General features: G+C 37.3%; 2 protein-coding genes across 2 annotated transcripts in view; both read right to left on the bottom strand.

The window, feature by feature from the left end:
- LOC100893728 overlaps nucleotides 1-12,599 on the bottom strand; it is a 29,345-nt gene extending 16,746 nt beyond the window's left edge. The window contains exons 1-4 of the mRNA XM_011674148.2: nucleotides 12,348-12,599; nucleotides 5,397-5,580; nucleotides 3,917-4,067; nucleotides 2,879-3,012 (exon numbers count right to left, since the gene is read on the bottom strand). Of these exons, the coding sequence (XP_011672450.2) occupies nucleotides 2,879-3,012; nucleotides 3,917-4,067; nucleotides 5,397-5,580; nucleotides 12,348-12,421 (543 nt within the window). The 5' untranslated portion in view covers nucleotides 12,422-12,599. The remainder of the gene's footprint in view (nucleotides 1-2,878; nucleotides 3,013-3,916; nucleotides 4,068-5,396; nucleotides 5,581-12,347) is intronic.
- A 6,383-nt stretch (nucleotides 12,600-18,982) lies between these two features.
- Nucleotides 18,983-23,998, bottom strand: LOC763591 (alpha-2Db adrenergic receptor-like; the record flags this gene model as incomplete). Its single annotated transcript, XM_001199619.2, has 2 exons — nucleotides 23,522-23,998; nucleotides 18,983-19,039 (listed from the first exon to the last, which is right to left on the bottom strand). Coding segments are annotated over exons 1-2 (534 nt in total), but the record flags the coding sequence as incomplete, so codon positions are not given.
- Between the last annotated feature and the right edge of the window lie 1,652 nt (nucleotides 23,999-25,650).

Genomic DNA, 25,650 nt, shown 5'->3' with positions numbered 1-25,650 from the left:
TATTATCTATAAAATAATCTCTCCATTGACATTTGTGTTTAACTTGTCCTTAGTAGATGGAAGTAAAAGTAAAATGAAACTTGCTAAGGTAATTCCAGTCCATAAAAAGGGTGATGCCGATGATGTAGCCAATTACCGCCCAGTATCCTTGCTGACCTTATTTTTCAAATTACTCGAAAAATTAATATATTCAAGCACCATCCGATTTTTAAACACCTGCAACATCCTGGTAAATTCTCAATTCGGTTTTCGCCAAAAATATTCAACTACGCACGCAATAATATTATTAATTGATAAAGTAGCAAAAGCCATCGATAATATGCCTCATACTGTTGGTATTTTTCTGGACTTCTCCAAGGCCTTCGACACAATTAACCACGAAATTCTACTTTACAAATTATCCCATTATGGGATCCGTGGGAAGGCCTTGGAGTGGTTCCGAAGCTACCTTACTGGTAGAACCCAATTTGTGTCCATTAATAACCAAAACTCAAACTCAGAATTAATATCTTGCGGGGTACCACAAGGCTCCCTCCTTGGCCCACTCCTCTTTATTCTTTACATCAACGATTTCCAAAACTCATCAACAGTTCTCTCGTTTCTCCTCTTCGCAGACGACTCAAATATATTTCTTTCTCACAAAAACCCAAACATGCTTCTTGATATTTTGAATTATGAACTAAATTTTGTATTTGAATGGATACAGGCTAACAAACTGTCTCTCAATTTGAATAAGACTAATTTTATGCTTTTTAGTAACACATTAAATACTCTTCCATGGGGGTGTTTCACAAAGATCCTAAGTTGAACTTATCTCTAAGTTGGACCTAACAACTATGGAAAGCCGTTAGCATCATTGAAAACATTTTGTAAAAATTATTTTAAAAGGCATAAAATGTTGATTCAAATCCTTCATATTGTCTATTATCAAGGAGATTTCATGTTCTTGATGTGGAATTTATAAAAAGTCTAAAATACTTGAATTTTTGCTTTTGAATATATTTTATTTTAAGGCTACAAATGGCTCTCCATAATATTTAAGTCCAACTTAGAGTTAAGTTCGACTTAGGATCTTTGTAAAACACCCCCCAGGGCAGATTCAAATAAATGGACTTAGTTTGGCCCAGACAAATTCATCAAAATTTCTCGGCCTATACATTGACAGTAAATTATCATGGAATGTACATATTCATTATTTGTGTAAAATTCTGTCAAGAAATACAGGTATTACATATAAAATGAAATGTTATTTTCCTTCTCATGTATTACATACCCTATATGCTACATTATTATCACCCTATCTAAATTATGGTATATTAGCATGGGGGAACTGCTCGAAAGTAAATATTAATAAAATTTTCATTATTCAAAAAAGATCAATACGAACAATTAACTTTGCTGATTTTCGCTCGCATACTGATGGATATTTTCGTACTGACAACATACTCAAAATATCTGATTTATATTATTACTGTCTTGGCATCGTCATGTACCAGCTAAACAAAGGTGATTTACCCAATGTCTTTACTCCCATGTTCATAAAAAATAATGCCGTCCACCCATATCCCACCAGACAAATTGACCATTTTCACCTTTTCCGCGTCCGCACTGTATTTGCACTCAAAGCAATAATTCATTCAGGACCAACATTTTGGAACGCGCTTAACAAGGAGATAAAAGAATCCCCGTCGTTAAATTGTTTCAAGAGTAAGCTTAGACGGTTCTTTTTAAATTCATATGACCAACTTTGACTTTGAAATTCAATTATTATGATATTCTATACATTGTACATTCCGGCCTTCTCCTATACTTATGTTCTTATGCATGCGCGCCTGTTCTCGGGGGGCCCTCGGGCATGCAAACGTGCTTGCCTAGATGTGCCGCGTCCTTGTTTTTCTTGCTGGGGTCGTCGGCATGAATCGGTCATTGCTAGGTCGGACAACCCATATGACTTTTCCGGCCTGGCAACAGCTGCTGCTGTAAGCTGGTTCATGCAGGTGATACTGTGGGGAGGCATGAGGCGTGGCGCGGGTGAATGCGTTTGCGTGCCTTGGGGCTCTCTGGGAGCATACGTGCGTGTGTTCGAATGCATTTTGGAAACAGGATCGTGTCTGGGCTACGGTCTACATTATTGTATACACTACTGTAACATGATTGTTCATGTCTACTGCCTCGCTCGGGTGACCTCGTTCAATGACCTCGTTTAATGACCTCAATATTTCAAAGTGACTATTGTCTCATCTCTTCGGTAACAAATTAATTTGCTAGCTGTATTTGCTATTTTTGCTATTTTTGCTTGTTTCACGATGTATAATCATCTTATGTTAAGGCTTCTTGCCCACCTATTATTACTGTTACGTCCTCTACCATTACAACTACTTCAACCAAATGTTAGTTTTATTTATGGGAACCTATAATCTACAAGCTAAGCTTTTTGATAGGTTACTCACATTTCACTCTGTATAACCTTATATTCATTACAATTAATTTCGACGTCTTTTCCAAGAATTAATTATATAATGTGACACTTTTAGTATATTTCATATTATGTTCTATTTTTGTCAATTATGTAACTTCTTTTTATTTGTGAAGTGTGAAATAAACTTGAAACTTGAAACTTGTTGGAATATTGCAATACGTATTCCGAGGAAACGCCATGCAGCTAGCGCGTACACACATCCTCACATTTACACACGCAAACACAAACACATACACAAGATAAACTATTCACCCAAACGGTCAGAATCTGGGAAACATTCATAAGCGCATATTCGGCGACATGCCATTGAAACACGTGAATATGGTTTTACATGCGTTTGAATCAGATGATGGGGAACTTGTAGTAATAACGGATGCGTAAAACGACACCCTGATTTACCTTGAAGGTTGCATCCGGGTTTCCCAGTTTCTCTTTTATGGAGTCACCAAGAAACTTGTCGATAGCTTTGCCTGGATGCCATCCCATGTGTCTGAACAAGTTTGGTACCATACTACACCTTCCAAATGATGCATCTGTTACAAATGTAAAATGATTAAATAATGATAATAATTAAACAACAAACAAAAAAATAAATGATGGTTTCTTGTGTAGCATCTAGTTCTTTCATGTTTATCATAGTTTTCTTCTCACTATCTATTATGATTCAGTTTTTGTGATGTTACCTGACTCCATTACCATACCATGCTTATAATGCAGTGTTAGTATACTTATCATTAATTCTTTTGTGTAATATTATATTCAGTTAACGTATTCCCATTTTTTGTTTAACTTATTTTTATAGTTGATTTTTATCATTTTCTAAAACCATGCATAAATTATGTTAAATGTTATAATTTGATATTGTACAGTTCTAATTGTAATTTATGTATTTTACATGTGCAGTTTTTATAATAAATAATCCAAATGATTCACGGCTTCTGAAATTGCCTAAGGTTGATATTTTCGAAAACTATGGATACACCAACAAACTGGGTGACATCATATCCAGGTTGCCATCCGATGTGTCCCACGAGATTTGTTACCATACTACAACCATGGACCTACTATATGCTACAACCCCCGAGTGTAGCATCTGTAACAAATGTAACAGGATGAATGAGAAAGATATAGACGCGCCTCCTTTGATATCAATAATAATCATGATGATGATAATAATGATAATAATTATGACAATTATAATAAGAGGAGGAACAACAACAATAACTAAAACAACTTCTATAATGGCTTCTTGTATAGAATCTCTATCCGTTATACAAGGCTACAGAAATTGGCCTAGGTTGAAGTTACGATTGTGTCATAATGACTCTGAGGTATGCATGTTAGAGATATGAAAAGGGGGCGGGCCGAGTTCCCCTACCCCTAGTTTTGTTTTATAAAATAGGTTTGTACTTCAAAAGCTGTGCTGCTTTTCCTTACCTAACAAATCGATGATTTGCGGGCCTTCGTTGAGAATTTTGAGGAATTTTTCTGGTCCATGTCCCACGGCGAGGTAACAAGCAGTAAACGCTCCTATGCTGGCACCGCCGAATCGAGTAAGCTTTTCCAAGTAACCACGCTGTTCCATCTCCTGTAATAGTACATGGTTGTATGGTGTAAATATATGCTGTTCCTACCAACAATACCTAATCCCTCTAAATTATCAATTACTCATTTTTCTAGCTTTTGCTCCTACTTCAACAACTTTGACGACGATTATTATAACTATTATTATCATTATCCTTATTATCATTATCATTATTATGTATTAGCCTAATAATTATTATTATTATTATTACTATTTATTATACATATTAATATTATTGCTATTATTGCTATTACTACCACTATTACTACTGTTACTAAATGTCCTCAATTTTGCCACTAAAGTTCCCTTTTCATTTAATTTTCTGGACTCAAAGGAAGAATAGTTTTGTCATATTAAAAAGCTGAATGGGCTATCCAGCCATTCACAGTATTCTTGATTTTATATGTACTTTTCCAGTTTATTCTAAAATAAATACGATATAACACCATACCATACCACTTCATTGTATCAATAACAACTACAACTATTTCTACTCCTATGGCTGCTGCTGCTGCTTATACTTCTATCATTTTCTGCTCCTTTTTACACTCCTATACACTTTGCTTATCGCTTTGTTATTTTGCGGATGTCTCTTTCTAATTTCGTCTTTTTATGAAATTATTTTCCTTAAAAAAAAGAGGATGGCTTTACGACACCTTTTGCTGTTCCGACGCATATGACAAGATATGAAACCATTACTATTACTACCACTATTCCTTATACCATTATTTGTAGCTATTTCTCGTACTACTAATAGAATGGTGAAGTGTGACGTCATCAAAAAAATATATATTTTTGGAATTTCTCAATCATAACATTACCAGCCAGAGCAATATAACACTGAGTTCGTATAGGAGATCTATTTATTTTAGATGGTCATATCTCCGCCAATACTTAAAGCCCCACTGTCCTACTTGTAGCTACTTGCTCCTTCTATATAGAAAACTTCCCCAATCGGTGCCTGTAGGTCCCCCATGATCCTCTTTTCTTATGTTAGTTGAGAGCTGGGTTAATGAGATAGCAACCTGTCAGCGATCTTGCTGTGTGGTATAATCCCTTCTGGCCCAGTAGTATTGACGGTCTTTAACATATTTAATTGGTATTCGACATTCGGTCATTATTTTTGATGCTCTTTCGAAAAATGAAGAAAAAATTGAGAAATTCTAAAGATAGATTGTTATGATGTCACAGCTTAGGTACTCTATATGACTCCGTAAACTGGGAACCCATTGCCTGCTGGAACCGGGTGACCCCTGTATTAAGCCTATGGCAGTGAATGAATTCAGCAGACAACATGTTAACACCAATAGACATTTTAACACCATTTCTCACAATTATGGCGCCGATATAAGCGTTTCCTTGGGCGCCGCCGCCTTCGAGAATAAGGTTCTCAAACGGGAAGTCAAAATCTTTAAGAATCTCATCGATGTCTGCGAACTCGTCTTCAATTATGTCGTTCCCAGACTGGGTGGGTTGGCTGGTCGTTGCTGTGACGTCGGCTTCATCTTTCGCCGAACTAGGAAATAAATAATAACGAGATTTATACTGGTGAACACGAATGTATTCCAATGAGTAACATTGAAACGTGATAATGATGATTATTGTAACTCTGCCGGTGCTAAAGTTGATAGGGACGATATTAATGATGATTGTATTTTGACAATGATGATAGTAATGTTGAATAATGGTAATAATATCTATTATATTCCACATACTAAGAATCTTGCTCTACGATTGGTCAAAAGTAAATCACGTGATGAAAGATAGTTCGCCCATTATTGATTGGAGAAGCTAAAGTTCGTTACACTGTGTAGATAGTACTACTATCTACACAGTGCAATGCACTTTCACTGAAGATAGAGGTACTATCTACACAGGGCAACGCACTTTCGCTGAAGATTATCCAAAAGCGCACTAAAACAGGCGTAATTGAGCGCGCATTACCAATGAGCGCAATTAAAGCAAACACATGCGCGCACCGTACCCTCAAGGGGTTAGGTTAAACTTTTAACTTGTTTGGTGTGAATTTGGGCCTGGTGTCTTTCATGTAGGGTCTAGATGTACACACGTCCTTTTCTTTTTGTAGTTAAATTGTTTTATATGTAGAATATAAAGCAAATAATCACCTTTTGGTTTCAGGCGATGGCAAACTATCACTTCCTCGTCGATCAGAATGTATACGCTATCTTTCCTCAGCTTCGCTTCGGAAAGATAGCTACATCCAGATCGCCTCGGAAGTGATAGTTTGTCCCATCACCTTCACCAACGGTAGTTATTTGCTTACTACATGTACTACTACTACTACTGATAATAGTAATAATAATTATCATCATTATACCAATAGTAATACTTCTTCTTCTTCTTCTTCTTCTTCTTCTACTACTACTCCTACTGCTGCTACTACTACTACTACTTCTACTACTACTACTACTACTACTTCTACTTCTACTTCTACTGCTACTACAACAACAACTACTAATACTACTACTACAACTACTTCTACTACTACTATTTCAACTATTTCAACTACCACTAATAATAGTAGGGTAGTGGTAATAACAACCACAATAATGATGAATATAATAACAATTACAATAGTATTACTACTACATGAACTACTACTACTACTACTTCTACTACTACTAAAAATAAAATTAATGATAATGATAATAATAATAATCAGACCAATAGTAATACTTCTACAGCTACTATTACTACTACTACTACTACTACTACTACTACTACTACTACTACTACTACTACTATTACTACTACTACTAATAGTGATAAATAACTATAACTAAACACCTCACTTTGTTTACATGTTTATTATTTTCGATGCATAACTATATCTATGTTAAATTATTTTCCTTTGTTTTGTTTTTCTGTAAATTCAGATCTATTGCATCAAATTTGTCTTTTTGTACGAATGTATATGTTAATATGTGTATTCATATTCCATATAAATACCACGAATTTCCATTGTTTAATCGACAACAAATATAAACCTTGTGAACCTTATAATGGAATCTTGCTTGTACAGCATGCCTCGTACGTTGCCATTCCTGATGTGCCTTATCATTACCCCGGCTTTTTAGCCCGGCTGCCATTACAGCGCTCGAGCACTTTACCTACCAGGTACCCATAAACTTCACCTGGGTGGAGTGTGGCAAATGGACCACAACCCATCTTCCTAGATAAATATGTAAACATCTTCAAACAAATAAATGCACAAACCTTCTGGCACTGTAAGAAGTGCTTCAAAAGTATGACTGTGATATAGAATGATATTTACCTCATTTTAAACAGAAGAACTTCTAGACATAAGTACTTTTTATTTTACCACAGTTGTTTGCCCGATTACTATGATTTTAGGGGTTATGGAATTGTTATTTGAATGACATTTTTTTTCTTGTGTGTATATTCCTCTTATGAGAAGCGGCGTAGGCGAGATTACAGCTGCATGACACAGTTTGAATAACAGTCTAGTGGAATGCGAAAATATTTGTGTTTTCTTTCTGGCGATTTCTTTATGATTATGCATTGCAAAGGAACCATCCTGCCGTGTAATTAAATCAGATAATAAATTCTGTGCAAGTTAATATTTCTTGGATCTATACCTTACCAAACTGAAAGAAGATGAATGGGGACTGTCGGTGAAATTCGGCAAGGACCTCGATCTTGACTGCATGTGGTTTCAATGTATATTGTAAGCGTATCTTTTTGTCATATCTCAACAAAGGGTATAAATCCTGAATCGGGAATGAAACCTCAAGAAGAATAGTAAATTTCTATTTTATAACAAGGTCGCCTGGCTTTAATGTCTATAGTAAATGCACTCAAAAAGACATGTTTAATATATAGATATACCGTGTAGTTTTCTACATGTTGGTAATAAGCTCTAGTCGCCATGCATGGTAGTGGGTCACGCCTTCTTTCTCTTTTTTCCTTCTACATCTCCACTAAGTTTTCCTTATTCACTATTCTTTTTTGAGATTATGATTTACTTGGCTGGTGAGATTTTCTCATTCTTTTCGAGTATTACCCTCCTGTGTTTTTCTTCTTTCTATTTTGCCCACTTTGGTGCCAAGTAGAAGGAATCGTAGACATATTACCTTGTTATTTATACATTCGAAAAGTGAAATGTGAAAAATAAAACTGAACTTAAAGTAAAACTGAACCTTTTGAAGTGACTCGGTAACATTGTAAAAGGTTGATGAAAAAAATGCGTAATGTTTGGATGAAACGTTGCTTATTATATTCCTACTCACCCTCTAACATGCACAACAACCTGAAAAAACTCTCAAACCACAAAGATATTTATGGTTTCCTTTAAGGGCGTCACTGTGCGACACCGTCTTAATACAGTAAAATATCCCAAACATTTTTGGATTGTCCCAACCGTTTTCTATGAAAATAAGACATAAGACAGGATTTAAAAAATCTTTCAACACTTAAATGCCTGGAATGGTATATAAAGCCAATTCATTGCTTTGTGACGATTTACATTCACCTAAAATGTCATTAAATTGTAATGATATAGTGTGGAGAATTAAGGAATCGATCAGATCAGTTTTTCCCAATTTTAAGATCTGTTTTTCCACTCAAACTTTCAGATTATCACAAATTTTAATGAGCACCCACTTTGTTTTCCTCAGAAATTAGAAAATTGCGTCGACCGGTAATTCGCTCAGGGGGAGGGGAGGGGGGGGGGGGGGGGGTTAAGGAGCTTAACTTTTTTTTTACTCTCCCCTTGACCCCCCCCCCCCCCTCCCCTAAAAAAAAGTTGAGGGGGGTGGGTTAACCCTCAAAACACCGCCCCTGCGTACGCGCCTGCAGCTGCATGGCACTATTTTAATAACAGTCTAGTGGAATGCCACATACTGTTTTTTTCTTTCTAGCGAGGTCTTTATGATTATGCATTGTAAAGGAACCATCCTGCCGAGTAAGTGAAACAGATAATAAATTCTTTGCAAGTTAATATTTCTCGAATCTATACCTTACCAAATTGAAAGAAGATGAATGGGGACTGTCGGGGAAATTCGGCTAGGACCTCGATCTTGATTGCATGTGTTTTCAATGTATATTGTAAGCGTTTAACAGACCACGATATCTTTTTGTCATATCTCAACAAAGGGTAGAAATCCTGAATCCTTATTCACTATTTTTCTTTGATATTCTTATTTACTTGGCTGATGAGATTTTCTCATTGATTTCGAGTATAATCCTTCTGTGTTTTGTGTTTCTTTCTATATATTTTTCCCACTTGTAGCCCTTATTTACGTTTCAAGTATAAAATGATTCGTCGACATTATAACCATTTTAGTTATAAAATAGAAAAGTGAAATGTGAAGAAAAAAAATGAACTTCAACTGAAACTAAACCGTTTAAGTACATTGAATGACACCCATTGCCTCCAGCTATTTACAACGTTTGAGAGGAAAATTTGACACAGAGTGACGTTTCTATTTTTAAAATCTACATAATAGGTTCACTTCTGCGTGCAACCTCATTCTCTGTAAGCGTGTTATCAAACATATAATGTTGATGGTTAATTAGAGACACAAATCTTGTTATCATTGTCATGGTTGTAGTTATCGATCAGGTGTGACCAGCGGTAAAACAAATATTAATTGGAACCATTCAGCCATGATAAATAACTAGTCTAAAAGAAAGCAGTTTTGAGCAATTCTGACAGCAACAAAATCAATGAAGTTATGACTGTTTAAAAGTTGTAATCACTTTAAGTACTTATGGACAGTTCTAGTTGGCTGAACCGGTATTGTCACCGTGACGTTATGCCGGACAAAACTCGCATTTGTTTCAACGGAAAAAGTGATTAAAATGTCAATTTTTAAATATTTATGACTGAGATGGGCCTTTTCCTTTTTAAGACAATCTATGATGCTGTGCTATCGACAATATATATTGTGTAGTGTAACTGTAAGACTAGAGAAGGCGCTTGTAGAGGTGTCGTGGTCGAGTGGATGTGTCACCGGACTATGGATCAAGTGGTTCGTGGTTCAAGTCCCGCTGCGGCACTAATGTCCTTTAGCAAGACATTAATCTATATTTGCCACACTCGACCCAGGTGAGGTAAATTGGTACCTGGTAGGATTATTCCTTGAAATGCACTGCGCTGATAACCGCTGCCGGAGCTAAAGCTAGGGTAATATTCCCAAAGCTCTTTGGAAGCGCATAGAGATATTATATAATATGATGATATGCGCTATGCAAGAACCGAATATTATATTATTATACTGTTAAAAATGTTTTTAAGAATATAGCCAATGAGAAGCGTCAAAATGGATCGCGTAACTGGGCATTATTTTGTTACCATATATACCCTCGATCGCTGCATCGACCATAACGCACTCAAAGCTGTGTACTACTTGTAATAGTGTAGTGTTTGTGTTGGAGGAGCTCGCGCCTTTGAATGCTTTTTAAACAAATATATGGTGCCATACAAATGCTGTTCATCATTATCATCGTTATGTCAACAACATGCTAACGGTGTCATTTAAAGGACTATAGAGGATTTTCTTGAGGATTAGGCCATTCATGCCATTCGGATTGTACTTGAAATAAACAATATCAGATGCATCTGAGGTTGGCAAAACAGGTAAGGATTCTGTGAAACAAAAATGAGGTGGGCCTCATATCTAGTTTATATATACAGTCAAACCCCCTTTAAAGAGCACATGTCTATAAAGACTGATTTGTTGGTCTCCATTGAGCGGTCTTTATATAAAATTCCACTGTTCATATCAAGAGATGTCAGGATAGGTCTACTAGTCGGTTTGAATTCTTATATATATTACAGCGTCATTAGACGGACACAATGTAGTGAAAAAATGAGCTATTAAGTAGACATGGTCATTAGCAGGACATGTGTGTGTCCTGTTAACGATTGAACAATAGAAGTAATGCCCTCTATACGTACGTTTGCAGGCATTAGTTTAATTTTATTCATTAGTTTAATTATTTATATTGTTTTGAATTAAGGATTAGGGTTAGGTTAAGTGCTAGGGTAAGGGTAAGGGTTAGGGTTAGGGTAATATACCAGTTTATATGATGTCCGGTTAATGTACCATTATCGTTAACGGCATGGCCACACAAAGGGTATTTTTTCTGTTGGGGACTGGGGGAAAAAGCAATGAATTATCGATAATTTATTGCATTTTCTTAGGTTTTAGAATCAAAAGCGTGTCGATGTGAGTGCCCTTTTGTGAGGCATTAAATCCCCATTACTGTCAGTTACGACCTAAAGAGAAGGTTGAGTTCTGGGAAGAGGTTAAAAACAATTTGTGAGCATTATCATTGTATTATGCAAGGCCCCACAATCAAAACTGTGTCGATGTGCTACATTATTGCCCTTTTGTGAGGCATTAATCCTCATTACTGTTAGTTATGACTTTAAAATAAAGTTGAGTTCTGGTCATGCGATTGTATTGTGAAAGAAAAGGTGTGGAATGGATCCGAAAAAGTTGATCACGTAGCATGTAAGTATTGGTGTGTACTGCAAGGTTCTGGAGTCATCAAAATCATAATAAATTTGGCCCAGTCTTAGTAAAGTAACAAGCACTGTACACATAAAGCTGTATATGGGACTACCTAAATGCTGTCAGGGCTACTTACCTTTATTTCCTAATCTTTCTATGCTCATTACTCAGCCAGTATACAGTTTATACCAAAATCTGCAAAGACCGAATTAATACCCGAATCCCAATTGTTCAAACATCACATAAGCAACTTTGGTGCAAGTCGATTTTCGCTCTCTCGCAAACAATGCCTCATCCAAGCGTGAACACATACCACACAAAAATGATACCAAATGATTTGGGATAAAACACTCTTTCATAAGATGTATAATAATTTACTGTTCAAAGGTGATTTTAAAAATAATCAGCAATTTTCTAAGTGTAAACTGTTTTTTGGACTCACACAGTATAGACATTCTAATGTGACTGATATATGACCGAAGACAAATTTCGCCCCAAATCACTAACTTTTCTTTTTCAAGCATGCAAACTAAACTGTATTTTGTTTTCAAACGGGAGAGTTGTCTCAGGACTACGTCACAATCCGCTGACCGAAAAGCTAATGTGACATTCGTATGGTTTTAGTGATGTCATATTTCCAACATTCAGAACTCACTTATTATTGGCCTGAATTATTCTAAACGTTCCAATTTCTGTTTCTCTTATTGTATTTGCTTTCCTACCAATGAATTGATTACAAGGGTTCGATTGCCCTTTAAAGTTTTTGAACTGCAGAACTTACCTTTCACCCTGTTCATCGATGATGGTGTAAGGTCGATTTCTGCCATCTTCTTGGGTCGAATTATACGAACCCATTTTGAATATCGACGATGTTTTTATATCACCAGTGAAATCTGTTTAGAAATCTGTGTTCTGTGTGTACTTCTACCTCTGTCGCTTGCTTGCACTCTAATAACCTGTTAACGTACTCTAGTCCGCTTATATGTGCTTGCCTGCAGGTGTATTCGACGCATACGCAGTGAGGCAGTGTGGTGTGGGAGAGAGTTTGTGTGTGTGCGGGTGAATAGATGAATAAAAATCTAAAATGAATAGAGTCTATTGTTGAAATTTGCCTAGTTGTAATGCTCTATCAGGCATGGTTTTCTCCACTACTTAGAGGTGTCGTGGTCGAGTGGATACGTCGCCGGACTGTCGATCACAAGGTCTGCGGTTCAAGTCCCGCTGCGGCCCTTATGTCCCTTGGCAAGACATTGATATACATTTGCCACACTCCACCCAGGTGAAGAAAATGGGGACCTGGAATGTATTCCTTGAAACGCAGAGCGCGTGACAGCTGCTCTGCTAAAGCTATAGCCTCTTGTCGATGCCCTCGCGCTGTTGGAGTCTCCAAATTCTGACGAGCGAAGCGAGTCAGAGAAACCGAGGCGCTTGCGCGGAGGGCCTCTTGACAAGTGATCTGAATTTCTTATGTTTTACATTGTTTGGCGAATATTCCGACCCAGCAGAGTTCGGTGATAGTCATCCAATCAGAGAGAGCTACTATGACGTAATATCTACCGCTCTGTGAGAGCGACACTGGCCGCCTAGTTGTAGTCTGCAAGCACAAACCCTGGTCAGTCCTAAAAGAGAGTGTGCACTATAAGACTACCATATGCCATGTACTATAGCTGCTCCTGACCTATATTGGTACAACCAGTAGGTACCAGTAGATAGCTGGGCTAGGCTTCTCTCAAGGCACAATGATTTTTTGATAAAGTGTCAAATTAGGGTCTGTGCTTGCAGACTAGCCTAGTTGGGCAATCCCGAACACACACGTACACACACACACACAATCGCTGCGGTCTAGACATGCATAATTCAGTAGGAAATAGGGTCTCATGAATATATAAATCAGATCACTTGTCAAGAGGCCCTCCGCGCAAACGCCTCGGTTTCTCTGACGAGCGAAGCGAGTCAGAATTTAGAGACTCCAACAGCGCGAGGGCATCGACAAGAGGCTACTAAAGCTAGGGTAATTGTGCTGCATTATTGTAGAGCGCCTAGAGACTTCTGATAAAGTAAGTGTTAGGCGATATACAAGCAAATATAATTTTTATTATCACACGTTCACATCCGGGTTAACATTCCTTGATACCCTTTTGAAATGGTGTGGTTCATCTATGCATACACTTTGCATGGAATCAGTGAGTCTTGATTAAACCATGGACCTACTACAAATGAACACTAATCGGTATCATTATACATTACATTACACATAATAAACATGCTCCCCAGGGAGTGGAGAATGTGCATACACTGTGTGCGGGTAAGCCTAAATCCGATGGCTGGGGTAATAATGCGATTGCAGGGCCCTCAGGGAGGACAGTATGAATACTGATGAGGAAACCCTCGGTAAACAAGACATATTATTATTACTATTATTAACATTGTCGCGTGAAGTGATTGGCCCCATCAACATAGACATTATCAGGTGGCGGTGGTCATGATGTGATCAAAGAAAGACTCTCATTATTAGTCTATCTGTAGTAGGGTCCATCATTAAACCTTCAGCAACAACACCCTTTTTTTTCTGTGTCTCTATTTTGGGTTGTGTTTCATTTAGAACCTACGATATATCACTGAGTTTTAACAGTTCTACAATATAACTAGGGCCTTGACCGATGATTAGTCTGCAGGCACAGACCCTAATTTGACACTTTATCAAAAAATCATTCTGCCTTGAGAGAAGTAGTGTGTGGCAAAAATAGTCAACTGTGACTGATTGCCAAACAAAATCGAATCAAGAAGAAGAAGAAGGTTGTGTCAGGAGCAGCTACAGTACATGGCCTATGGTAGTCTTATAGTGCAGACTCACTTTTAAGACTGACCAGGGTTTGTGCTTGCAGACTAACCGATGATCACTTTATAAGCATTCCAAAATAATACTGAATACTATTCTTTGATGCATTGGGAGCCAGTGCAGATCTCTCACAGACAAAGAATAAGTATGAAATCGTAGTGAATAGAACATTGTTGGGTTAAATAATTGTGATATGGATCAAACATCGCCATGGTTGTTTGTGGTGAAAAGGTGTGACATTCCCTATACATTTCAATTAAATGGGATGAAGTTGAATGCGGTGAAGCTTCTGTCCCAAAAGAGTAAAATGAAATAAATGAAATTAATAAATGAATAAATGGCTAGATGAATGAATATATAGAAATCAAGATAACGAATAAAATATAAAAAGTACATTGCAAGTGAAAAAGACGAGTCACAGAAGGCCAGTAACTAACATTTCAAAAGAGTTTTATCTTCGTCGCAAACAGTAGAAGAAAAAACGTCGTAACAAAACTATTTTCAAAAGCTACATAAACCAGACCTTGCAAATGAATTTACTATCCTTGTTGCCATTGTGGTGCTCTAGAATTTCTAGGAATTAATTCACATGATCTACAGTCCAGTGTATCCACTAGACCAAGACACCTCCACATAAACAAGTATATGCTGTTTAAAGTAGTTAAATAATCTTCATTAACATTAAATAAGTAGTTAAATAATCTTCATTAACATTAAATTCGATTCTTGTGTCAGACGTATGTAAATATAGGTTTTGTCAGATACGACGCAGTACAATGTAACAAATAAAACCACCGCGGTATTTGTTTAGAGAGTAAATGAAAGGAAACTGCTCGCAAACGGGGCCCGACGCGTTGACAATTCATGGGAACATACGTACTGCAGCCTAAGGATGTCAATACCCTGGCCAACTTTGACCCGCCAACAATTTTCTATTTCTACTCTACCAAACTTGCTAGAGTTCGCAATAGCTAGGACAAAACGTCTAGGGTCAGTACACACAAGTCCTAAAAATTGTTATCATTTGTCGTCCAACGTCCCCATTATGGTGAATATGTATAAACAGGACTCCTTTGTCATGTTTGTGGAGGAATTCTAAATCTTCGCCTAAGGAATAATATTTGTTCGCAGACCGTATAGTTCAATTCAATTCAATTTTTGTTTCGCAATATAAAAATCAAAGTATACAAGGTAACAGTAAACTTTATCTATATCTACAAAGTTTATATGCGGGGCTTTTCATGAAGGTTGAACTTTATACAAACACTGAATTTTACATGGCCTCAACCTAAGACTTGACAGTTCAGGCCTGGACTACAACACGTAAAGATAAAGTATGTAGACAGTCCCAAAAATAAATCAATAACAAAATATATTGTTTAATTATATTTATGTATTATTATCATCATTAATATGATTATTATTATCATCATCATCATCATCATCATCATCATTATTTATTTTTGATAACCAGTAGGCCTAACCCATATCAAAAGCAAAAGGGGGTCAGAAAACCATGCCTAATTGATTATAAGAACTAGGCAAATTTCAACAAAAGACTTTATCTGTTAACCATGGGTCTGCGGTTACCAGGGACCTATGGTTAACAAATGAATTTGAGTCTATTGTTGACATTTTTCTGGTTGTTATAGTCAATCAGGCATGGTTTTTTGACCCCCTTTTGGTTTGGATATGGGTTACTGGTAATCACATGTTACATGCCTTCATCCTCATTTTGGCGCCATTTCATCCAAATTCCTGAGTCGACAGGTGGAGCCCGAAGGCGCACAGTGGGCCAGGAAGGAACTAAAGTGGGCCATAAATCATTTTTGGTGATTTATTTTTTTAAATTTTGTTCTTGCCCAGTTGATACGTCAGTAAAATATCTCATTCTGGTATGCACAATAAGGGTATAAATTTACTCCTTCAAACAGCAAAATCCTCATATTCACAGTTTTAGTGCAAAACTTAATTATTTTTTAAATCTTTCAATTTAACATGAGGTTTTTAACTAATTGATATGAACTTACTCTCACATCATGCTGATATTACTTTTCACTGCATGAATGGCTTAAAACGGATAGAAACACAATCTTCATAATATATGACAGCGTAATTTACTGAAAATGGACTAATTATCCATGTGTTTTATTTTACTCCTGAACAAAAGACCAGAACTCAAATGCCGCTATGAAAACACATTCTATCTCTGCAACTTCAAAAGGGACTATATACTTAAATAAATATTCATGTAGTAGCACCTTTGAGGAGTCCATTTTGTGAAACCCCCTCCCATAGGCTTCAATCTACATGTTTACAGATCCAGCGCAGTACCTGAGCAATTACAATAGCCGCTTCATCCATGAGTAATTATAATTGTATTAGTAAAGCCTTGTTTTGAGCGTATTTGGACCAAAGTTGTAGATTGATCATGTACTTTTAACTTTTAAGAATGCTATCAGTTGCCTGATAATCGCTTGTAAGGCGTGACACTCAGAGTAGCAACCATGTTCCATTGGTCTGCCTTAATTATTCAATATATTTTTGCTCTGCATAGGCATTGAGCACTTTACGGAATGATAGAGCAAACCTTAGTATATAAACACACACACACACACACACACATATCATATTTATATATAGGCCTATATTAATATAATATATGAAGAAATAAAATTGAAACCGGTCATAGTGAACAAGAGAACTCTCTTAAGGATCTTTTATTTCGAGTGTTGAAACTATTATTTGATTTCGCCGTGACGGAGGATTATAAACAGAGTATTTATTATATATGTATGTGTGTGTGTCTGTGTGTCTATACAAATCATAGTGAAAGGAATTCATGTTAAGAGTGTGGACCTCCTCATCAAATATAGTTTAGTGTTCCCTTCGGTGTAATGAACCCGGCACGTGACGTATTATGAACTATATATTAAGCTCGTTAAATTCGACATGAATGCGCCTAATATTTATGGAAAAATATAATTCCTAATATTTCGTTCGATCTCTTTTTTTTCATGTCCTGGAAAGTAGCTAGTGTGTGGCGTGTTGGAGTTAAAGAATATCTGGCATTCGACACTTAAAAACAAATCAGGATATGCTCCTCTCCTTCTCCCACATTTTTTCTCTTGAAGTTCCCTCTCTTTCTCTCTCTCTCTCTCTCTCCCCCAATTCTCATTCTCCCAACTCTTCTCTCTCTCTCTCTCTCTCTCTCTATTTTCTCTCCACGAGATCTTCCCTCACACACTCTTCCCCGTCCGCTCTCACTCTTTCTTTCCCTCTATAATATATACCACCACAAACTCTTTGCCATGTGATCATTTAATTATTTCCCCCCTTCAGTACATCTTCTTACATCCAGTCAATAATAGCACTACACTACAACTCCTATACATGCTTTTGAGTAATTAATATTTGACGTTTATTTGTGATCAAGTTTCACTTTATTCCATGTGCTTAATTCTACCAACACAAAATTACTTCAATAAATTTGACGCATACGCAAACCAAATCTTATGTCTGATAAATAACATATCAAAGACATCCGTTAAAGGGATAGTTAAGTTCTGTTTTCAGACCGCAATTGCCTTCAAAGTGCATGGTTTAATTGCTCTTATTCTTACATATGAAATTTCTAGTGCCCTTTTAGGACCTAAAATTGCTATGAAAGTCATTTTAGACCCAAAATGTGTGAACTTACGATCATACCAATTCAGCTCCACTTAAAAAAAAATACGGTGAGCGTTAATGAATTAATTAATAACAACAGATGGGCCATTGGGTTATACGTAATATAACCAACACGATAAAAAAAAAAAAAAAAAACTACATCAGCATTGGCTGGAATGCAACGTAGAAGGCGCTATATCTTTTTTCCAACTGCTGGTTTTAAATTTTGAATATTTGTGATGGTACACAAATATTAGAAATCGTTATATTTGTTGATATTTCAACCGTCTCTAAACCAATTTCGTCATTTAAATTGCATGTTCTTTCAAATTTGACACTCAGTTTTTCATTATCTCACAAAAAAATTATTTGTTTAGCATCCTCTGCAACAGAACTCAACTATCCATTTAACCTTGTCAATCACCCTACGAAATATAAGCTTACAAACACTATAATGACGTGCTGCATAATGATATACTGCAGAGTATTCGAATTGTCCTGGAGTTGATTTTTTGAAAGCCTTTCCGATTGTCTGAAGCAAAAACACATACAATTTTATTCATCAAGATTCAAAGGACTTTCGAAAATTGAACCGAAGCCACTTTCAGTAGCTTTGTTCAACCCATTATGATATGTATAGACAAACATTACAAGGACGTGCTGCATTAACCTATACCGACGAGTATTGACATCGCCCTGAATGTCTCTGTGGTGCTAATAATGGTGCTAATATCAAATGTACAGTAAACACTAAATGTTACATAAGTATATATGTATATAGGGTAAGTGTAGGGAATTGGAGACCCTTAAGCACATTTGAATAATTTACATAAACATGAAAAATGTTACACATACAGAAAGTTTTGTGTTGTCTTCAGTAACTTATTTTCTTTATTTGGTAACAAAATTGTGGTCATGATGTAACTGAATAATAAGATAACAGTGATTAATGACGTCATCACCAAAGGTCTCTCATTACCTACATGTGTAGGTAATGGGGGACAGTTACAAATCAAGACATTTTAAATACAATTTGAATGCAAATGTGATTGTAATAGTTAGTTCAAACACTTTTTGAAAGAGATACATGCAGCCAATGAACTTACTGTTAGTTTGAAACGGTTTTAAAACAATGTGGCCCAAAATATTTCTGTAGTTTTTTTTTTGTTTACAGTAATAAAGGTGCTTTAAATTATGTTGAAATACTTTCAGAATAGTGTTCTGGCAATGTGACTTTTGCATTGATCAAACTCACAGCATAGAAACAACTTCTTAAAGGTAAAGACCAGTTATGGTCATGCGATTGCATTGTGAAAGAAACGTTGTGGAATCGATCAGAAAAGGTTGATCATCTAGCATCTAGCATCTGCAAGGTTCTGGAATCATCAAAATGATAAGAAATTTGGCCCATTCTTCGTAAAGTAACAAGCAATACACAAAAAGATGTATATGGGACTACCTTATATCTCTCACAGTCCATGAGAGAAACAAATTTACCAAATATATGAATTAGTAGGCGGTTTCCCGGCAAATTTTTTTATCATCATGTATTAGTCAAAACATATTCTTCCACATGATTGGTAATGAGAGCTTCCATTTCATTTTTTGAAATTGGGGCGTTTCCAATACTGGTCTTTACCTTTTAAGATAAAGGGGAGTTCTGGTCATCCGATTGCATTTTTTGAAAGAAAAGGTGTGGAATGGATCAGTAAAAGTTTATCATGTAGCATGTAAGTATTGGTGTGTACCGCAAAGGAGTCATCAGTATCATCATAAATTTGGGGCAGTCTTGGTAAAGTAACAAGCACTGTACACACAAATATGCATATGGGGCTACACAAACGTGTCGGGGCTACTAACCTTGATTTCCTAATCTTTCTATACTCATTACTCAGCCAGTATACATTTTCTACCAAAATTGTAATCTTAAACATTCAGTGTAAGTTTCGTTTCATTCTGTGAGAATTACTTTTCTTTCTTTTTAACCAGCATTCACCTTTGTCTTTAAAATAAAATGCATTCAAATTAGAATGGTGACACGAACCACCAAATATGTTTCATGATAGTGCCTTACAACATGAAATGAACAACTGGGAGAAAGTAGGCCCCCATCTTGGACCTGGTGTCCCCCAATGCCAACACACATTTCTGATCAGAAACCATTCATAATGTGCATTGCAATTACCCATTCACAACACACAATGGACATAAGTTTTCTGTGAAGGTTGGCACACTTCATACACTTTCTTTTAAAACTACTTTTTAAAAGCCACCCCTAGATACATGCATACACCACAACATTCAGTGAAAATTGTGTTTTTATATCAGCGCAAAATGTTAAGATCAAAATTGCTTATCTTGGTCAATTTTGCCAATTTTCTCGGAGAAAGAACGCATTGTAGTCTTCGAAATGATTTGAATATATGCAATAGTGTCGTTAAAGGCCACATATGGCGCTATAACAATATTGGAGCCAACACGGAAAGACAGTGATGGGTTCAAGCTTGGTGGTCTCCAATTCCCTACACCTACCCTATATATAGAGGCCAATAAACAATCACTTATATTGCATAACTGCAGGTCAACTGAAGCCACTTTAAATAGCCTTCTCGATCACGTTATGGTATGTACGAACATTACAATCACGTTTTATGCGATGACGTAGTATAGCGTATCGAAATTGCCCTGAATTGATCTCTTGAAACTCTTTGCAATCGTGTTTATATCAAGTGATCACCAAACGGTTACTGCTGTATAGGTGTGTACGCATACAGAATGAACATAAGGATTAAACTCGAATTACGAATCCTAACGCGATTATTTTTAGTTTCATATCTGCTCTATACCCGCCCCCCTCCCTCACTGACTCCGGGAACGGAGGGATACCATGCGTGTTCCCGAAATCTCCGGCTCGTAACAAAAGAAAAAGGTCTACCCGTATTGACTTTACACACCGGACTTATGCTGAAAGGGGGGGGGGTGCTGAAAAGGCTCGTATAACAAAAGAAAAAGGTCTACCCGTATTGACTTTACACACCGGACTTTTGGGGGGGGGGGGGTGCTGGGAACACGCAAATGCGTACCCTAAATAACACTGAGTGGGGGCGGGACTCTGTAATTTTACAATTTTACATGACATGACTAGGGTGATATTCCATGTTAGTTGTATAAATGATAATAATATTAATGATGCTAATAATAATGTTTATTTGTCAACCCAGAGTAGCCTTATCAGTATCAATTCTGTTCTCTCTCATTCGTATTATTGTCCCGCTTTTTGCACGGCGACCGTGATAATTAAGCGCAGAAACATTCAGGGATTTCTTCCTACCGGCTACCCGTTTACTACACCCAGGTGGAGAGTGGCAAACGTAGATTGGTATCTTACCCAAGAACATAAGTGCCGAAGTGGGACTCAAACCGCGAACCTTATTAATTGTCCCTTTGGAAATACACAATTATAAAAACAAATAGTGCTTACAATTATAAAGTGAGGCTTTGGACAAAGGATCTAATCATGCTTGCAACTTGCCCATAAGTCGTCATTTGCCTGACATAAAATTCCGTCAGCGACTCGAGTTGCGAGAGGTAATGCTTTAACAGAAATCAAACGTAGAGTGCAAACTGTTTTTTTTTACTGACATATGCATCAATCGCTACTACAAGCTTGAAAAAAGCAGGCAATTGTAATGGCTTTTGATTTATTGATTTTTATGTTATCTATATCATATTTTTTATTTTGATACATTTTCATAAGATACATTTTTTCTTTAAAGTAGATATTCATTGATTTTAAAAACTAACTTTATTTTCATTATTACAAAGTTGAAACTTTGGTTCGACAAGGTTATCAAAATTCAATGCTTGGAAACATTCGAAGTAATGATTATTATAAATTACAAGACGCCTACATATACAGCCCCGGCATAGCACCTGAAGAGCTCTCCGAACGCTGCTGAGATGTGTGAGATCACAGTATGGACATGATTTGCACAAGCAGACGATGTCCCATGACATCTCACACATTTTCAGTGCCTGTGTTTTCATATTCTCTTGAGTTCTTTCTCTTACTTCACTACCGTCAGGCTAAATGTATAATCTATTGCCTCACTCTAAACCCCGCGCATGGTTTTATTTTGATGACAAATGCAGCGATACAAAAATAAAGGAATCTGTCGCTTGTTAACCAAAATAAGACGCCATTGTATATTCAGCTGCACACACCGCGGTATGTTCGGCGTTTCAAGAGGGAACAAATGCCGTCCTTAATATCATTCCGGGGGTTTTTCAACTTGAAAGTCTGGTTTCTTTGATTGTTAATTAACCCCTATCCTGTGTATTTACAAGCAAAATATTTTAGTTATCAGATTCAGGTCATATCCCGTTTTGAATGGTTTGACATGCCATTACATTTATATACAGTAAACTCATTATTATTTGACAAATAATAGCTTTGCAATTATGTTCATTCTTTATGGGATGTCGTCTGCTTGGGCAGTATTGGTCCATATAGTGACGTCATTAAAACATCGTTATTTTTCCGGCGAATATCTCGTATATCCCAGCTGCTATGGAGGTGGTTGTATTTGTATTTTTATAAATCACCCGATATGTAGTTGACCTAAAACTTGTACGATGGCCATCTGTAAGCTTACCAGTCTCTAGTGATACATTAATTGACATATTTGTGATTTTCTTTGAATTTCACCTGTAAAGTCTGCTTGTGACATTGTATAGAAAAGGTAAGAATTGTTTTTGTTAACGCTTAATGCATGAGGCAATCAAAGTGAGGCATCGTGTGGAACGGGCTATAGAGCTCTTTTTTCAAATTATTTCGTTCTTATTTAGAGACAGTGTATACTTGCAACATGATATATCATGACGACATATTATGCCGTGTACGTCATTGATTGATCAGTTGTTGTGGTCATATGTTCCTCGTTGCCAGTCGCTCTGGATCTCCAAACGGACCGAACCATTCGCACGACACTCTCACGAAAAACGCGATCCATTCGACAGTAGATGAAAGGATTAATTGCTGAGCTGATGAAATAGAGCAGAATATCAACATGGCTGATGGCGCCGTTGAAAGCAAAGTCATTGGAAACCACCAAGCACAAGCGCCTTACACCGTGGGGTGTATGGCAGATGAGAAACGCAATGACGACGCAAACAATAAGCCTTGACGCTCTGATTTGACGGAAGGCTGCGTCTCGATTTTCAGATGACGTTGCTGTTCCCTGTCCGACGCATTGGATGGCGGTTATGCGACGCGCCTGCTTTACCGCGATTCGTAAAATTTGAATGTTGAACATGACTACAGCAACATTGCATGATATGATAATGCAGAAGATCAAAATATCGTTAGTATCCGTTGTTGTCGTGGGGTAAATTCGAACATTCGAACAATAAAAAGATGGAATAGTTGGTTTAACGCTTTCGGTTACAATCTGTTCTATTGCGATCAGCGTGGATGTTAGCCAGCCGAGTAAAGCCAACATAAGGATACGCTGTGGTGTCATGAGAGCATTATACCGTAGCGGTTTCAAGACGGCCAAGTAACGGTCGAACGTGATGATCACCATATGAAACATGGAATCACTGGCGCACATGTACACAACGCTAGTGAAGTACACGTCCCATTTTGCCGAGCAGGTGATATCGTTGGTGACAACCCTGCGATAAAGCTCAAGAGGAATGGCGATTGTTCCGGTGATAACATCGGTAATGGCCAAGCTGGTTAGGAGATAGTAAGACGGTTTCTTCAGCGCTCTTTGAGTAAAAACTGCCGCAATTACCATCACATTTCCAGCTAGGAGGACGATGATGCAAGGAATGCCGATGCCGAGATACACAGCGGTTCTCCCGGTAAATGTGTTCAGTTGAAATGTGGTAGTATTGAGTAACGTGTAGTAGATAGCCATGGTTTAGGAAGCCAAGGTTTTAAGTAAATGGTTCAAAAATAAAAACGTTTATTAAAATAGGCAAAAGGTACATGGCTTCATGGATGAACATGGGATATTCTGGGAGACAGCTCCGAATCCAGCCAATTTGATGGAATACCTTGCTTCCAACTGGTCAAAAGATTCTCATCATGGCATCTAAAGGAGCAGATATGTATGACATCCAACTCGAGCAATTAGCAAATTACCCACCACAGTGGACCTAGTTTTTTCAATAATTGATTGTATTCCACCGCAATAATTTCCGCCGTGTTTACGTAGCTACATCGCAAATACATCATTTACAAATTATGGAAACTCGAATTGAAATGTCATCCTTTTTCTATTTTCTCATATCTCCAATTTTCTCCTTTCTCCAATTTTCAATTTCCTTTCCTAACCTTCTTCAATTGACTTTTCTTAAATAAAGAGGTTGTGTATGCCTTCCTCGCTGTTGTAAATCACACCTTCTTCCTCGTACGATCAATACGATCAAAATAAAAATTCGATAAATAATTTCCAGTGCAATTTAAATACCCTAATGTAATGTTCTAGTTATATACAGGATAACTTCGCTCATTTCTATTGGTGATGGACATTCTATTGATTTTGCAGCAGTTTGTGATCGTGGTTTTGATGATCTTTCATCTCCGGTCTCTACCGTGAATTTAGAAATAGCGGTTGTTAGTTGTGCACAGGCGCGTACGCAGGGGGGTGGTTTTGGGGTTAAACCCCCCCTCGATTTTTTTTTATGTGTATGTTTTATGTATGTTATTTTGGAGACCCCCCCCCCCCCCCGATTTGAAAACCACCCCCTTGAAAAAATCCTGCGTACGCCACTGGTTGTGCACATGCGTGCTTTTTATAATTACTGGGCACATGGTGAATGAAATGTGACACAGGGAAATTGTTTACGTGACATAATAAAGCTGGGGTAAAGCTGGTCAAAGTAATTTTGTTTCCGAAATGGCCATGCATGTGCATTATGCCGAACGGGAGGTGGCATATGAGAAACGCAGTTATGACGCATAGGACAACCTTGGACGCCTTGATCTTACGCGTGAGGTTTTCAAGACCCTCTGCATCTGCAGGCGTACCCCCACGGAATATTGGTGTCTGCTCTGGCCCGGGACTGCTTTGTGGATGTCCGTAGGATGAGGACACTCCCTAGAACCACCGTAACTCCACCCTAACATGCGAAATAATTGAGGGTCACTACCTCGAGATTCATGGTTGCTGCTGTTGCACTGATTCTTACACCAGAGTAATAGGAGGATAGCGTGACAGCTTGCGAGCTACCAATCACAACTAGAGACGCAATCCGAACAAACCTGGAGGAGCCGTGGACTAGTGGATAAGTCAGCGGACTGTTGATCAAATGGTTCGCGGTTCGATTCCCGCCTCGGCACTAATATCCTTTGGCAAGATATTAATCTACAATTGCCACAATCCACCCAGGTGTGGTAATTCAGTACCTAGCAGGATTTAATTCTTTAAAATACTAGAGCGCCATAATGGTAGCCATGCGGAAGTCGGGGTAATAATTGTAGACCGCCAAAAGTCTGAAATCTAATATCCATGAACGCTATAAAAGGACCCATGTTATAATGAATATTGATCATTGATAATAAACC

This window comes from Strongylocentrotus purpuratus, unplaced genomic scaffold (assembly GCF_000002235.5).
Source record: "Strongylocentrotus purpuratus isolate Spur 01 unplaced genomic scaffold, Spur_5.0 spur5_scaffold_18, whole genome shotgun sequence".
NCBI lineage: Eukaryota > Metazoa > Echinodermata > Echinoidea > Camarodonta > Strongylocentrotidae > Strongylocentrotus > Strongylocentrotus purpuratus.
The sequence above is the reverse complement of the archived record's forward strand: the minus strand, read 5'-3'. Positions and strand labels throughout refer to the sequence as shown.